Source organism: Botrytis fragariae (genome assembly GCF_013461495.1).
Source record: "Botrytis fragariae strain BVB16 chromosome Unknown tig00000050, whole genome shotgun sequence".
In the NCBI taxonomy this organism is placed as follows: Eukaryota; Fungi; Ascomycota; class Leotiomycetes; order Helotiales; family Sclerotiniaceae; genus Botrytis; species Botrytis fragariae.
In genome coordinates, this window is record NW_023500992.1 from 1505108 (window position 1) to 1520991 (window position 15884).

Sequence of the window (15884 nt, forward strand, 5' to 3'; positions counted from 1 at the left end):
GATTTGGGATGTTTAGTCTTTTTGGAGAGCACTGGTATTGTTGGGGATAATGGTCTAGGGCACGATTGAGAAATTCCCACTAAGAGTAAACTTTAAAATCTTGTCAAGCATTGTTACTGATTACTGATTATTTCATGTGACTAACGTGAAAAAAAGTGAGAGCTGTCGTGAGTTAGCTGACATGCATGCGGCCGACGCGAAAGTCCAGGATATTCAGGCGAAGAATTCTAGGGAGCTTGGTGCTAAAATCTCATGGATTATTGAGATTGTCACTCATGAGGCCCACAAGCATTTGGGATTACAACATGACTCCTCAAAGAGCTTTCCTGTCCTCAAACCGGATCTCGCAGTCCTAAATTAGAAAGTCTAGAGGTGCGAATGTTGGACTTGCAAGGCAAAAGAGAAGAGGGAGTTTGGCTGGGAGCGTGCAAGAGATCGGTCAAGGTGTATGTTTATGAGAGGATCGGTGCAATTATATTTTGCTAAAGAAACATGTGTAAAGCCCCCTTGAGCTTCCAAGATGTCTCGGTCATCAAGAGTGGGAGGGGTTTCTAGAAGTTTACAACATACTTCCAGCAGAGGAGATGTTATCATCAAAGCGGCTGCCATCAAGTGCGCTGTGGGAAGCTGAGAATGGGTGTTAACAATGTCTCACCAGAGTTCGAACTATACAGACTTCGTACTTATAATGTGTAAGAAAGGCATTCTTCGGGAATTTCGACGATGTAAAAAACGCCAAATCTATTTACGACGATAATAGTGAGAGTCAGAGATTTTAGTCTTAATCGCATCTATACTATGCGGAAGCTAAGCAACCAAGGCACCGCCAAGAACACCAACAAGCTTAACGTATAAACCTGGAATTTTGTGAGGGAGAGAGCTATGCTCATGCTAGACTCGGACACTTGCGACGAGAAATTTCTGCTAATAGAGAAAGCTACTTTCTTCCTCCAATGACGCAGAGCGGAACAGCCGGAATAACAACAAAATGTATAAGAGGATGAAGGCCGTTGAAATCCAACCGAATATAACGTATACTCAACGCCATCTAGTTCGACTGACTAGCCCGATATGTTTGGAGCAAATTGTCGGCAACTTCGATTTAAAGCAACCCTTGTCATTATGAATGATTCAGTGAATACTTCACTTTGATAAGCCTTTGTAAATCATAAGAAAAGAATGGATCTGAAAGTTAGTTTCACAACTGCTCAGTAAAATCGTTCATAATGAATCCGGCTCAAAAATAACCAAAAAGGGGCTCTATATTCAGTCCCGAGGTCCCAGCCAATTGTTCGCAATTGAGATGGAGAATTGATCATTTGAAATCGTAACATGTTTGTAAGTATAATACGATTCATGAAGAATTCATAGTATATTTTAAATAATATGGAATAAAAATTCATTGTAGAATGCATTCCAGCGAAGTGACGTTCGTAAACTACTGGGTATTGTATATCTCGTTTGACTCCCAAACTACACTAAAACCGCCCCACGATCACATCTCGACCACCGTAATATCCGGACCTCCCATAACCTCACCTCACAACCATCCATCTCCCTTTCCACGCTCCACAGCCATCTACACAATGGTTCTCTCCTTCATCCTAATACAAAACCGCCAGTAAGTACTTCCCACCCCCCAGTACCCAATCCTCCCCCCGCTCATCTCTAACCACGTATCCCATTACACACAGAGGTAAAACCCGGCTCGCGAAATGGTACGCTCCCTACAACGATGAAGAGAAGATCAAGCTCAAGGGCGAAGTACATCTACTCTCCCCCCTATTTTCCAACATCAATCTAACAACTCACCAGGTGCATCGACTCGTCGCGCCCCGCGATCAAAAATACCAATCGAATTTCGTAGAGTTTCGCAATAATAAAATTGTCTATCGTCGCTATGCGGGACTGTTCTTCTGCGCGTGCGTCGATGCGAATGATAATGAGTTGGCGTATCTAGAGGCTATACATTTTTTCGTCGAGGTGCTGGATAGCTTTTTTGGGAATGTGTGTGAATTGGATTTGGTGTTTAATTTTTATAAGGTATGTTTTCCCTAGGGGAATTAGGGATTGGAAATTTCGGATTAAAGAGTGCAAAGAGGAGATGAAAGGGGAATGGAATGATGCTAATTTTTGCGATGATAGGTATATGCCATATTAGATGAAGTATTTTTGGCTGGGGAAATTGAGGAGACGAGTAAACAGGTCGTTTTGACGAGGTTGGAACATCTGGATAAATTGGAATGATTGCGGAAACATAAGAGGCTGGTCTACTAAAATAGCCAATAGTAATGGCAGTAAGTAGCTAGTAGCATTCGATACCAAAGGGAAAGCTAGGAGTTTAGGAGTTTAACTGCAGGCATAAAAACTGGCGCAAGGCGAAGTTACAGTCAAAACCTAGATTTGTCACGCGAGTGGCACCATTATTGAGGTACTGTGATTCATATGTTTCTCCCCTTGCATAATTAGCAAGCTGAAACGTTCTTCTCTTGTCACCTATCGCTCAGTGTGCCATACCTCCTAATTACCAACTTTCATACAACAAAAATCTCAAAGAGCTACTTTAGAAGCAAAATGATTGTCAAAGTCTGTGTAATAAACAGCCCAGATTTTGCAAAGTAGCTGCTATGTTATTTTCAACATCCACCGCATCATCAACTTTCAAAACTCCCTTCATATTAGAACAGCTATCGTCACAACGATTGGTCGCCCGCAGCATTCGTCGAGGTGTTACCGTCATTAACATGACCATGGTCACCGGATGCTTACTCTTGCATTTCAGCATCGGAAGCTGGGGAGGCTGACGTATTTTTGTCAAGAATGAAGTAAGGAATCTCACTTGAAACTCGGCCACGTGAATGATCGAGTGTATGATCTGAGTCTATCGATGAAACGAAAGACAATGGAGAAGAGCTTTGCGGGAATCTGATTATTGTTAATACAGATGTCTCACACTCCCATTTGGACAACAGGTATGTAACTTACGACGTTGAAACATCCAATTGTCCCATGCGACTTTGGTCATCTTCATCCCACAACTCTATCGCTGTGCGGCGTCTTCTTCTCAGGTTTACAATTTGACCTTCCGTTCGATTTGCAATCAGGCTTTTAACAAAATCTGAATAGATCTTCTCTGGAGTCTCCGAGCGAACCCGTGGCGAGTCACACCCTGCTTCCATATCATCCACAGGAGTTCGGATGTCGTCTTCGCTAGAAGTATCCATAGGTGAAACCTCTCGTGGGCGCATGTTCAAATCGGACTGTGGGCTTTGCACAGATTTTTCGGTTGAATTTGTCGAGTTTCTGACTGGAAGTTTTTGGCTTAACTCAAATTCTGCAGTGTAGGGATCCGTTTCCTTGAGAATTCCCCTTGCATCTGCGTCGTGTCTTTCAGCGTCCAAATGTAGGGATCTTGTGTTATCAACACCATGCATTGACTTTTCTCTATCATCATATTCAACTTTTTGTCTGATCGTACGTTGATGCTCCTTGTAACCGATATCATTCATTTCCATGGAGCGAGCACGCTTGCGATTAGCTGCCATGATGGTAGAGGCCACATTGGAGATTGATACACCAGTCACTTCTGCCACGCCTTCCATTGACATTCCGGTATCCATCGCCATAGCTACGGAGGCTCTGTGTATGCGTTCCTCGATATCGGCGAGTTGTTCAAGCATGTTGTTACGAGTTGGCAAGTCTGGCTCTCGGTAGATATTGTGATCCAAAGCCATTGCTTGTCCTCGTTTAGAAGAACCTGGGTTCTCAAATGTCTCCAAGTTTTCACCTCCCCAATGCCTCGAACCCCGCTCCGCGCCTTTGTTTTCGATTTTTTTTGATGTTGACGTTCCCCCTTGTTTTGCCTTGCAGCCATCTCTCTTATCCAAGGTCCTCAGTTGGGTTTTGGCTTTCATCCCGGCAACCAGACGTTTTTGGGTGATGGAGTCTTTCCTGGTGTTCTCTGGGCATAGCGAATACCAGTGCTTTCCGAATTTGTTGCAAATCGAGCATTTATATGTCCCCGGGGGCTTTTTGTCAAAAGCAGGATCCTGAAAATATATCAGCAATCTTCCGCATTGTGATTTGATCATGATTATCCACCATGTTTGTTGGACATTGTTTGACCAAGTGGCCTATTCAATGTTAGTGATCATTACTTGCTCTAGCATGCGATCTCCGTGATAGAGATGAAGATCTTTATCATCAGAGTGTATCTCGAAAGGGGGCCATACCATTCTTCCCGCATCGATTGCAGATATAACTCGGTGGGACATACTTTGAACGACTGTCTCTGAAATCTGGTTTACTTGATGACTTGTCCGATCGATACTCCCCTCTATCAGAGTATCCTTTATCCGAAGGTTTATCTTTGTTCAAGTCATGTTTTTCATCAAACACTCTTTCAATCTCATCAACGGAAGGAAGGTGCTTTTCCTCAATCCATTCCTTTGGGTCATTAAGCGTGGAAGGACCATTGGCTTTCTTCCAATCCACAACGTGTGCGATTACTGCTTCCTTGTCAACTCCACGGTGCTTCAACGATTCCACCCACTGCTTAATCGTGTTTGGCCAAGCTCTAAATAGCTGTAGTGGGCTTCTCCGATGAACTTCGAGCCATCGACAGTATATTTTCATGATCAAAGAAGCTGGTGATTCATCGTTCACATTCTTAGCTAGGTTGCTCAAAGATATGTTTAGCAGATCATCATCAGTTACTGAATTTGGGGCTCTAAAGAGAAGCTCTAATAAAGCTTCTTCCTCCCACGCACTTCCATGTCGACTTTCTTTTCCAGAAATCATCTCGAGATGTAGAAATTGATAATAGAGGAAGGTAAAAGTGGATTGAAGTTGAAGGTCTTTAGGAAAAGGAAGTTGTTGTTTGTTATTTGATGTCGCACAGACCTAATGCACCTTCTCTCTTCGAGTCCATACATATACTTTGATTGAGGATTGTTTATATGTTCGAGGTTGACTTGATTACCTTATCTGATTCTCCCGATAAACAAAAAGGTTCGGAGAACAACCAGTTGACAACCATCTCTTAGTCAAAATATTATCTTGGGCTTTAGCTTGAGACTTTTATGTTTCATCTGAAGAACATCATACAGTAAATTGGACACATTATACCAAGAGTACAAAGAAGCAATCTACCTTATTCTTTACATGATACAGAAGCTTCAACGGCAGTCCTAGTTACAGCAATTAAAGCATATTGCAACCTTCTTCTCAGACAGACAACGTCCGGGCTATCATCTCACACACATTGAGAATACTCATCCGACCCTACAGTACTACTGGTATCTTCTTGTCACTCCTCTCTGCAGGTAAAGGTATGAAATACCATCTCAATTGCTAGCAATATCCGCTGATACCCTTCTCATTGTAGATCGTAGGCATTACAACCAATTTTACAACTACCGACCACTGACAAATACTTCCCTTTCTGCAAAACATCAATCTTAGTTCTCATCTTGGTCTATATAGGCGAGAATGAGTTCTTCTTCATCTCAAGCAGTTTTGCAACCTGACCAAATAAATGCGGTCCTACCAGTAATTCCTAGCACATTTCCGAAGTTTCAGAAGCTATCCTTAGAGTTACGCGATATGATCTGGAAATTGAACTTGCCCGGAGCCCGAATCATTGATGTAATTTACGACAAAGACCAGGACAAGTACTTATCGTTCCATTCTAAACCACCCTCTCTCTTGCACACAGTAAGTTTGATCTGTTTCATATCCTGTGTTTTGTTATCCGGAAAAGTTCTTGTCAAGATGCTTAATCCCAGTGTTTTCAATAGTCTGGACTGCAGCTCAATCTAGGATTCTAATTTTGAGGTTTCGAATATATACTCGTCAATTTCACAAACCCATTATTAAGAATGATCCAATAATCAAGTCTTTTTCATTACCTGAGATAAGCTCGATATTTAGAGGGAATGGATGTTTTGAGCTGTTTGATTGTTGGACTGCAGTCCGGACTAATGAATACCCTGCTCATTTCCTGTGGTATTATGATAGTAATGTTGCTAACAAGTCAACCCCTCAGAATAGAGAAGCCAGATCGCTTGCACAAAAAGTCTACAATTTATGCTTCCCGACACCATCCCACCCGGCGAATATTTATATGAGATATGATATCGATGTTGTCTACTTCTCCAACTGGCTTACGGGCTATAAATATGAGGAAAACGGTTGGTTCGAACATGTTGACATTGGTCCGCTTGGTAAGATGGGAGTAGGAAGACAGGATTTGAAATCGATTACAAGAGTAGCTGTCAACTCAATCTATTTTGATGTACCCGAGAGATTTTCGGCCACCAGCATGGAATATTTCTGTCACTCTACATCAAATGTTCTCGTTAGATTCACTTCCTTGAAGAGGTTATACGTGGTTGTTGAAGATATTAACCCGTATCAGAAAGGGGAAATTACATTTCACGACATTCCTGCCAATATACGCCTTCACCCTCCAAGTTTTTGCGCCTTCTGCGGTGCTCTCGCAATTGTCAGAGGATTTACAGATATGAAGTGGGATTTGACTTGTACTTGGAGAGTCCCTTCTGTTTCAGTTGTGGGAGCGGCTCGTAGGGGTAAACTATCACACATGGGTCAGTATCAACGTTGCGAGTGTAACAATTTTCCTCAAATACCAGGTGTGACTGATCAACACCCTCCATGCGAGGAGTACCACCCAAAGCCGGCTAAGGTCGCTGGTCAAGTTGATGATATCGATGCAGATGATGGTAAATCTAAGTTTGTCGAAGATGATTTGCCGGAAGAAGAATGGGGTCTCGCTGAGAATGAGCTGGATGATTTGATTTCAGACGAAGAGTCCTATTCTAAATTCGTTGCTGATTATTGTGAGGGAGAGTATGGAGTCAACCATGAGAAGTGGCTTGGCATCGACTACATGTTGAGCCGTCCTTTCTTGTGAGTTGTTATCTACCCTAGGGTTCTTGGAAACACCAAGATATCTAAGGTTGGATATGAAAAGAAGTATGCTATGTATATACCAACGTCTTCCTGACGTATATACAATGCTGCATACCGACAATTGGGTGGTTAAATCTGTTTTTGTTTTTCCTTGTTCTCTTCGCTTTGTCTTCAGGAAATGATATGGAGGGTGGGCTAATTGTAAGATGAATGGTAATCTGACAGGAGCAGAGTTTACAAGTTCTCCAATTTCAGATCAGATGTTAGGAGGATTGATGATGTAATAACGTGGCCGTTGCATTTGGATGGGATATCAGTTGTTGGGAGAGGTTTAATATTTTTCATTTGTCTTTTACAGTCATGCGACGTCAACGTAATGATAGGAGTGTCCAGATCTGTATTTTAGCTTCGTTAGGATGACCTAATGAGATAATAGAAACGTTCTATACCCGTTTTCGTTTACATCAGGTGCATTGAAATTGTCCCGGCTCTGTTTGATATGCAGACATGTGGGGAAATCGGCATGGAGTGGCTAATTTTTAGATAGATTGGTAGCGTCCCGATCTCAGAAAGCACAAGATGCTACTTGACCTTCATCATAGGCATGGACCTGGAATCAGGCGTGGTTGAGATGTGCAATTGTGCTCTAGATGAAATTTACCCACTCGTTTACCGCCAGAATGACACTTTCACATGCGAGATCGGCCTTGAAGTCTTACGGGATATGGCTACACTGTCCTGGGCACTTGTGCAACTTACCTTAGCTTTACAGGATTGTCAGTTCGGAGAATTTGTACGTTGCGAGGTATTCAAATTTCAAAATAAGATGGTATCTATATCATTTCTACAAGTCTATCCTTTTTTTTATGCCAAGACGTTGTTAGCTGCCACTTCCTTCTTTTGCTCTGCCTCAGCACTTTCTACCTTCGCTCCCTCACCCTTCCAAACCTCTTGGATAACTCCGCCAATTTGTCCCAAGAACCTCGTTACCTCATCTTCCGTCCCAACGGTTATTCTCACACAACCAAGGCAACCATGTTCCTTTCCTCTAAATCTAACCACGACTCCCCTGTTCTCCGCTAAGCTTTCATACACCTTTCTTGCAACCTCGTTGTCTGGCTGCCCATTCCCGTTCAAAATCTCCACGAGCAAGAAATTGCTCGCTACACCACCTCTGAATCGCCCTACACCCTTGACCATTGGCAATTCATTTAGTAATCTTTGTCTTTGCTCGACAATCTTCTCTTTATGTGCCGTCATGACTGACAATCCGTCTTCCTTCAAAGCCTGAGAAGCAAGAGCCTCTGTAGGTGAGCTAATGTTGTATGGTGCCTTCAAGTTGTTCAACAATGCCGCAACTTCAACACTAGCAAACGCGGCACCAAGTCTGATACCAGCTAAGCCAAATGCCTTACTCAGCGTCTGCAACACTACTAGATTTGGCCACTCGTTCACCCATTCTGCAAGCGATGATCCCTCGGGTGAGAAATCTATATATGCTTCATCGACCACTACGATACCATTCCACGTCTTGTGTAATAGTACTTGCTCAATCTGTTCTTTTGGAATTAAGGATCCAGTAGGGTTTCCAGGCGAACAAATGTAGATGAGCTTGATGGGCTTTGGTTGTGGTTTCGACAGTGTGTCAAGAATAGCTGGAACATCGAGACCAAACCCAGGAGCTGGTAGTAATGGCACTTTAACGAGTGCTACATCGTTCACTTGCGCAGATACACTATACATGCCATAAGTCGGTGGGCAGATGAGAATGGAATCGACTGAAGGTGTGCAGAAGCAGCGAAGAAGAGCATCAATTGCCTCATCGGAACCAACGCCGAGGAAGAGGTTGAGAGGGTGGAGGGGCAGATCGGTATGATGGTGGGTGTTGCGCAATTTGCATAAGAGAGATTTGAGAGGATGTTGATGAGGGTCAGGATAGCGGTTCAGCCCAAGGAAATTGAGAGATTGATTTGAAGTGACGCTTTCTGGAAGAGATGGGCCATAAGCATTCTCATTGGCGTCGAGAAGGATGTTTGTTCCATCATCTTTATAATCACTGAATGAGAATATGAGTCAGTAAACAGACATTAGAGATGAGATTGTAGAACACTGACTCTCGCGCGCAACGATATGGCTCCAATGCAAGAATGTTAGGTCGAGCACATGTCTGCAAGTTGAATGGGGAGTCTGGACGAGAAGGCATTGTGAAATGTAGTTGTTGCTTAATTGTAAAGAGTCATTAATCTTGGAGGGCTTAGAAATATATTTTGAAGCCGAGCTCGGCAGCCTTCAATGCAAGGCTGACGGCCCACTTTTGATATCGATGACCAATCGGTTCCACTTTTCACACGCCCCTCCCCTTTCTTCTCGTTTGTCTTAACTTACGGGGAAACCCCACAAGCCAAAAGCATGTATCTCTCGTGGATGGCAACGTCTGTATACTTATTCATTACCTGTTGTTTATTTTGACAAATCACGTTCTCCCAGAGACAAATACATAACTTTACGCAAAGGTTTCGAATGGAATACCTCTGATCTTCTTATTCAAGCTTCCCGACACAATCTCCTATAACTCCAATACGAAGCCCCTTCCGCCCATTCTTTGATTCATTGTCCCCAGTAACATACTTGAGCAGCTGGCGTCAAGGCTTGCTTCCGAAATGTCATTATTTCATTTTGTAAAATACGATGATTTCCTCCTGACGGTCAACGAGAATTTTTCCTCTAGATCTGAAGAGTCTTCTTGGATTTTGATAAAGTTTTCTTGAGGTCCTGAAGGAATGAAACAGAAGTCATGTGGTTCTATCTAAGTATGTTCAGGAACAATGACTACCGAGTTGCCATTTACAAACAAAAAAAAAGAAGAAAAAGAGAACTTCCTCGCCCTGAGCAGCTGTTGCCTTCAATCTGAAGCACAAATTGACATTGGCAACAGCCAGCCTTGCTAAGGGCATTTCCTGCATCTTGTTTCTTGAGTTTAGTTGCACTTATCAGTCGTGTAGCCCTATGTATCAACTCATTTCTCATTAGTAGTGGCTTGCAATATTTCTTTTTCATGTTTGTTTATTTGTTTGCACGGCTCCTCTTCATTCAGTGTTAAGCAAGATGTTTCACAACATTGAATAAATGTTGGTACAGATGCCTTCTAACAGCAGTGATGGCTCCGTAGACTTGGGTACTCAACTGAGTTCTGTTTTATTGGTTATAGCTACGTAGTACCAAAATACTCCCATAGAATAAAACGCAAGGAAATTGAAGGAATACATAGATCTGGAACGTTCCATTCGCAAGTTACACAGGAAAAGACTGTGGGTAAAGCAAAAAATTTAAGTTTGCTCTGATCTGCAGCCCATACTTCGCAATTTAGATCAGGAAAAAGAGTGAGCTTTCCAGCTAATCCACGGCCTCCACCCAGCTAGTATCCTCTACCATTGTTGGCACATTTGACAAGAACACTAGAATTGTCAGCTTGGCATTAATTCTTATTCAATTGCACTTACTTTGGGCTGACAGCTGGCCAATGTGCAGCACATACCGAGCTGGCTCCATAACTGCAGCAGCTCGAGGATCCGGAGCCACCATTGACTCTAAACGCCGAAGTCAGCAACTATTATCTTTTGCGGATCACTCAGTGCTATGAAAGAAAGACTTGAACATGTAGCTCCGATAACAAGAGGGCAAATGGAAAGAAAAACTACTCACTGATAGATGTCACCGACATGATACGTCCCGCGTACTTGGGTACAAAAACCGCAATATTTTCCAGCACTGGCTCCGCTTTGGGATGTACAACCAGTGTTATAGGAGCAAGCGCGGGCTATGAGTGTGTCGGGCCCATCACGAGGTGTGATGGCGCCTCCTTCTTTGAAACCAGCTTCTGGAACTGGCTCTGAAACTGACTCTGCAATTGGCTCGGGTAGGGCAAGGGAAAGGGGGAGGAGAATGAGGAGTGGTGTAAGCTTGAACTGCATGATGAAGCTTTGATATTTGAATAGTCTCAGGTAAGTCTGTTATATTTTGTCAGATTGGTTCTCGAAAAACAGGCTCTGTTGTAAAAAGGGACGCTTATATAGATAGGTATTAAGCCTTTGTTCAGCGGCGCTAGATACTCCGAGGAGATAATCGTCTCGAAGAATCGTGGCCAGCGCACGAAAGCCAACCGTCGCAGCATCTGCCTATTAAAAGGTGTATTTTACCTGTCGACGGCAAGTTCTGCCGCGTTCTTAATATCCTGTAGCTGAGCCGGCTGATCAAAACTCCGCAACTTTGAGCATAAAGAAACAGGCCTATCACCTGCATGCGGATCCTTTTTTCTTCTCTTGAGGCTTTTGAAATTTTGGGGCCCCGCTCTCTCCCTTTTCGATGACGGAAAAAAAGTTTCGAGCCGTCTTGGCTCCTTGATATTGTAGTGCAAGATTCAAACGAGATTCTTCACCACTAGAAAGGCTGGCGCTCTCGTACCGGATTATATATTTGATAATACGGTTCTTTCAGTGACAAGCTTCCGCTTATAATTGGATAATGAATGTCTGCTTCAACTACGATGACTATCGAGTTATCGAGTACGCAATTATCACGTAGGAGAGATTTCGCGACTCTCTGCTATGAGAGTTTGTGAGTCAAAGCTCCGCATGTTAGCACAAATTCCCAAGATCTAGGGTTGATCACTTCTCACATTTTTAAAAAATTTCCAGCTGATTCAAGCCCAGCTATATGTCTAGTGGCAACGACTGACAGATAAATGAGGTTGGAAATGTATGAGACTGACGTCGAAGTTGCGACTAAAAGATGTAAGATCTGTCCTAATTTAGTCCGACATGGCGTAAGAGGCTACAGGTACGTATTTTTTCTAGGCACCAACATATGTTCTTTGTGTAACATTATGCAGAACTGAAATAGAAACGGGAAATTTTGTTAAGCCTTCTTACTTCTCGCTGTTACTCCACCCTCAGAATCTGGGATTGTTCGTATGGAAGGATCGTCAAACGAGCCGCGAAAGCCTACTGCGCAATGGTGACACACAATCAATCACGATACTTCTCGAGGGAGGAGGCGCTTCTATATCTTGGCTCTGCATTCCGACCGTTCAATCTTGACGTTATGATAAGTGCGGGGTAGAGGGGATTGTACGTTGCGGTATGCAAGGGCGGGTCGTCACTGCGGCTAGAGGAGGAGGAACTCAGTCTGTCAAGTAGATATATCCAAATGACATGAGAAGTTAAGATCGACGATTTGCGGCTGCAAATGATTTACATAATAGTGGCGGGTCTGCTAAATGCAAAGGCCGTCCATACTGAATATATGTTGCAGCAGCCTTCAATATATTGTGGCTGAAATCACTTGTTTAGTGTTTTTCACTCAATGCATACAACTCGAATCTAACGAATCGCTTATACACTAAAGAACCAGTGTTTAATCTAAGAAGGCGGGGTTGGAAACAGGAAATTTCATGAAATCATCTAACATTCGCTCCGACTAATCTTCTTCTCAAAGTGAGACACACAATAACTCGACAAGTGGCTCGAAGCATCGTGTTGCTTTATCGATAATAAAGGGCTATAAAGATTATTAACAGGAATAGGAAGGCTGCGGATTTTCTCCGGATTGGACTACTGATTTGACTCTGCTTTACATAATTGATGGCTTTCTCAGAACTATATGCATCTGATTGGCTATCCTTGGGTATTATAGTCAATCACTCCAAAGGGAATGCTTCCAGACAATTGACTAGACCTGGAATGATGTGCATTCCTTCTCTATCCTTGCAGTGTGCTCTAAAAGCACAAACCTCTCCTCTTCAAGTTTTCGGAGTAGCAGATATTATTATTTAGTTGCAGAATCTCGTAGTACACAGGTAAGTGAGTATGTATCCTTGACCCTAGCGAGACTTTCTCCTTTTTTGGATCTTTTGTACGATCACTGGTGAGGTATCAAGATAAATACGGCTTGGGGTGAAGATCAGGAGCGAGAAGGCCATTTATCAGATGGTGGGATTGCGAGAGAGCTTACTGAAGAAGAGGAAGTTACGGAGGAAGACATAGACAACAAGGAGGAGAGAAGACTATCAGCTGAAAACAGGAAACTCGTCATCTCTAGCGCAAATTATTTTACTTGAGAATCTATTTTTAGAGAGGGACTGGGCTCTGTTTTATATATAACGTATATCAGAATCGCCGTTTTCACTAACCACTGCGAGAGAGGGTGTCGTGCCGAACTTATGTTTTGTTCAACATAATTACACAACAGCCTAGAATATATTCTGTGAAAATCAATTGATGAGCACATACGACCATAGACTGAAGAGAATTGGGCATCCCGTCCGCTCTGCCATACACAAGCTTCAGATCGGTGGATTAGTAGTTGGGTGGGTGACCACCAGCGAATCCCCACTGTTGTATGTCTTTTTGAATTTTTTGGGCCTTCGATGATCGCAAAAGCATTTGTGAAATCATGCTTTGCCATATCTCCAACTACGGGCTGAGTGAGATGGGTGGTTATTGGCTTGCTCATGAACTTGCTCACAAAGCTCTGCATGGATATTTTCTTTGCGTTACGATGAGTAATTAGGAGGATTGCTCTATCTTCGAAGTCCGGATACTTGCTCTCAAGCCGAATCAATGACGATCCAAGCAGAAAGCATCGTGTGCTTCATACAGAGAACCTGCATCTTTCTAATCTGATTGGATAAGAACTGTCTGTTGAAAAATTCATGCAAATTCGAAGAGACAATCCACATCACTTAGTGCGGTGAAGTCGTGTCATCAATTTTGATAGTCGACATGCGTGGCCGCACGCCAATGCAGCTTGGCGGGGATAATCGTGAGCGGTTGTGTCACCAACGAACCGAGTGGGGAAATATGCATGACCGATGGATACACGTCTACCAACCGAGATCCTCAAATCAACCTGGGGCTACATTTGCGAGACTCTACCTGGTTTTGTTTCAAATACTATGCAAGGCAACTTGTTTGCTGGAAAATCGATAAGGAGAGGAGTTCGTACTTGACAACACTACGGACGCTAAAATCTACCGAGTGTTCAGCTTGTAGCCTTGTGCGCTCTGAATAACTTGGGGAGTCTGAACTTTTCTGTCGTAGTTCGATGGTCTTCCTGGTTCGTGAATCGTTATTAATTGTGACAATCAAAACGGCCATTGGGCCAAGTATTCCATGTAGGTCAAAATGTTATCGGAACAATTGGGCTGGAGAGCAGGTGCCTCAAAATACACCGTTATATGAAGTCTTTCTTTCCCCCGATGTTTTCTCGGGTTTGTTATCGTTGTCATTCTCCCTTCTAATTTCAATAATCACGTCTTTTTTCTTTTCTCATTTTCTGATTTGGCCGTATTCATCATGAAGATGATAGACCTTCAAACATCAGCCTCTACGGCTTCAACCCCTCGCAGGACGAGGGATGTAAAAGTAGACAGAAATGGCATTACCTGTTACGATGAAGAAATCACTAGGATCGTTGACTACACTTACGACTATGAGATTACCTCCCCTCTAGCTTGGACCCGTGCAACTTCAGCTTTACTTGATGCTATTGGAGCTGGTCTCGAAAGCATTGCCACAAGTACCGAACTCTCTCAATTGGTTGGACCTACCTTCCCTTCTCCAGATACCATTCCGAATGGATTTAAGCTCCCCGGAACAAATTACCAGCTTGATATAGCGAAGGGTGCTTTTGATATGGGAGCTATGATTAGGTACCTGAATCGTAATGATGCCTTCTTAGGCGCTGAGTGGACGCATCCCTCTGGTATGATAACCGACACCCCTTTCCTCATCGATAAAATAGATTATTGACAATATTCCATAGACAATCTCGGAGCTATCTTGTCAACAGCCGATGTTCTCTCGCGCGTAGCCACTTCCAAAGACGATCAAGATTCCATCCTCACCATGCGTCATGTCCTCATCGCCCTAATCAAGGCCTACGAAATTCAGGGCTGTTTTCAAGGCAAAAATGCCTTCAACAGAGCTGGTCTAGATGATGTCATCCTTGTCAAAGTAGCTTCCACAGCTGTCGTGTCTTGGCTCATGGGTCTCCCAAAAGAGCAAGCCAAAGCCGCTGTCTCTCATGCTTGGATCGATGGTAACCCTCTCCGTGCATATCGTCAAGCACCCAATATTGGCCCAAGAAAGAACTGGGCGGCAGGTGATGCCTGTATGCGAGCTGTACAAATGGCACTTATGGCGAAGACCGGACAAGCAGGTGTGAAAACTGCTTTGAGCGCTCCACGATCTGGATTTTACGATGTTCTCTTCAGAGGCAATACGTTTGAGCTTCCCCGACCGTTTGGTACCTCTGTTGTTGAAAACGTATTTTTCAAAATCTATACGACTGAAAGCCATGGCATGACTGCACTCGAGGCCGCCCTATTGATCTGCCAAGAATTGAAAGACAAAGATGTATCCACGAGCGATATCAAAAGTATACAAGTTCGGACCCAAGAAGCAGCGATGGTTATTATGAATAAACAGGGAGCGCTTCAAACACCTTCAGATCGTGATCACAGTCTTGGATATATGATTGCCCTTACTCTTCTCAAAAATTCTCTGCCCGAGACTGAAGATTACCAAAATACCAGTTCCTGGTCGAAAGATCCTCGGGTGGAAGAATTGAGAGATAAAATCACCATCAAAGAAGATCCAGAATTTACAAAAGACTACCACAATCAAGATCTTCGCAGTCTAGCCAACGCAATTAAGGTTACTCTAAACGACGATACCGAATTGGAGGAGATAGTCATCCACTTCCCTCAAGGCCATGCGAGAAGGAAAGAAAGCTTAGAGTTGATAGAGAAGAAAGCAAGGAAGAATTTCGCATTGAAACTGAGTGAGGAGAGAATCGATACGATTATAGAAAAGACCAAAAGCATGGAATTTTTTGGTATGTCGGTTTGCGAGTTCATGGATTTGTTTGTACCAAACAAGGAATGAGAAATT

The 15884-nt window shown here is 43.2% G+C and overlaps 7 protein-coding genes across 7 annotated transcripts; 3 read left to right on the forward strand and 4 right to left on the reverse strand.

Moving 5' to 3' along the window:
* Positions 1 to 1586: 1586 nt before the first annotated feature.
* Positions 1587 to 2247, forward strand: Bfra_004463 (putative ap-2 complex subunit sigma protein; the record flags this gene model as incomplete). Its single annotated transcript, XM_037334866.1, has 4 exons — positions 1587 to 1621; positions 1695 to 1764; positions 1816 to 2043; positions 2146 to 2247. The coding sequence occupies 4 exons, from the start codon at positions 1587 to 1589 to the stop codon at positions 2245 to 2247; spliced, it is 435 nt and encodes a 144-aa protein (XP_037193400.1).
* Positions 2248 to 2765: 518 nt separating this feature from the next.
* On the reverse strand, positions 2766 to 4800 carry Bfra_004464 (putative protein mpe1 protein; the record flags this gene model as incomplete). Its single annotated transcript, XM_037334867.1, has 4 exons — positions 2766 to 2925; positions 2986 to 4049; positions 4102 to 4133; positions 4233 to 4800. The coding sequence occupies 4 exons, from the start codon at positions 4798 to 4800 to the stop codon at positions 2766 to 2768; spliced, it is 1824 nt and encodes a 607-aa protein (XP_037193401.1).
* A 690-nt stretch (positions 4801 to 5490) lies between these two features.
* On the forward strand, positions 5491 to 6934 carry Bfra_004465 (uncharacterized protein; the record flags this gene model as incomplete). The annotated part of the gene is made up of 2 exons (XM_037334868.1): positions 5491 to 5715; positions 6047 to 6934. 2 exons carry the CDS (start codon positions 5491 to 5493, stop codon positions 6932 to 6934), a joined length of 1113 nt encoding a protein of 370 aa, XP_037193402.1.
* Positions 6935 to 7797: 863 nt separating this feature from the next.
* On the reverse strand, positions 7798 to 9136 carry Bfra_004466 (putative histidinol-phosphate aminotransferase protein; the record flags this gene model as incomplete). Its single annotated transcript, XM_037334869.1, has 2 exons — positions 7798 to 8989; positions 9048 to 9136. 2 exons carry the CDS (start codon positions 9134 to 9136, stop codon positions 7798 to 7800), a joined length of 1281 nt encoding a protein of 426 aa, XP_037193403.1.
* Positions 9137 to 9657: 521 nt separating this feature from the next.
* Bfra_004467 (uncharacterized protein) lies at positions 9658 to 9896 on the reverse strand (the record flags this gene model as incomplete). Its single annotated transcript, XM_037334870.1, has 2 exons — positions 9658 to 9735; positions 9786 to 9896. The coding sequence occupies 2 exons, from the start codon at positions 9894 to 9896 to the stop codon at positions 9658 to 9660; spliced, it is 189 nt and encodes a 62-aa protein (XP_037193404.1).
* A 452-nt stretch (positions 9897 to 10348) lies between these two features.
* Positions 10349 to 10904, reverse strand: Bfra_004468 (uncharacterized protein; the record flags this gene model as incomplete). Its single annotated transcript, XM_037334871.1, has 3 exons — positions 10349 to 10388; positions 10434 to 10520; positions 10636 to 10904. The coding sequence occupies 3 exons, from the start codon at positions 10902 to 10904 to the stop codon at positions 10349 to 10351; spliced, it is 396 nt and encodes a 131-aa protein (XP_037193405.1).
* Positions 10905 to 14285: 3381 nt separating this feature from the next.
* Positions 14286 to 15878, forward strand: Bfra_004469 (putative 2-methylcitrate dehydratase protein; the record flags this gene model as incomplete). The annotated part of the gene is made up of 2 exons (XM_037334872.1): positions 14286 to 14694; positions 14755 to 15878. 2 exons carry the CDS (start codon positions 14286 to 14288, stop codon positions 15876 to 15878), a joined length of 1533 nt encoding a protein of 510 aa, XP_037193406.1.
* Positions 15879 to 15884: the final 6 nt, after the last annotated feature.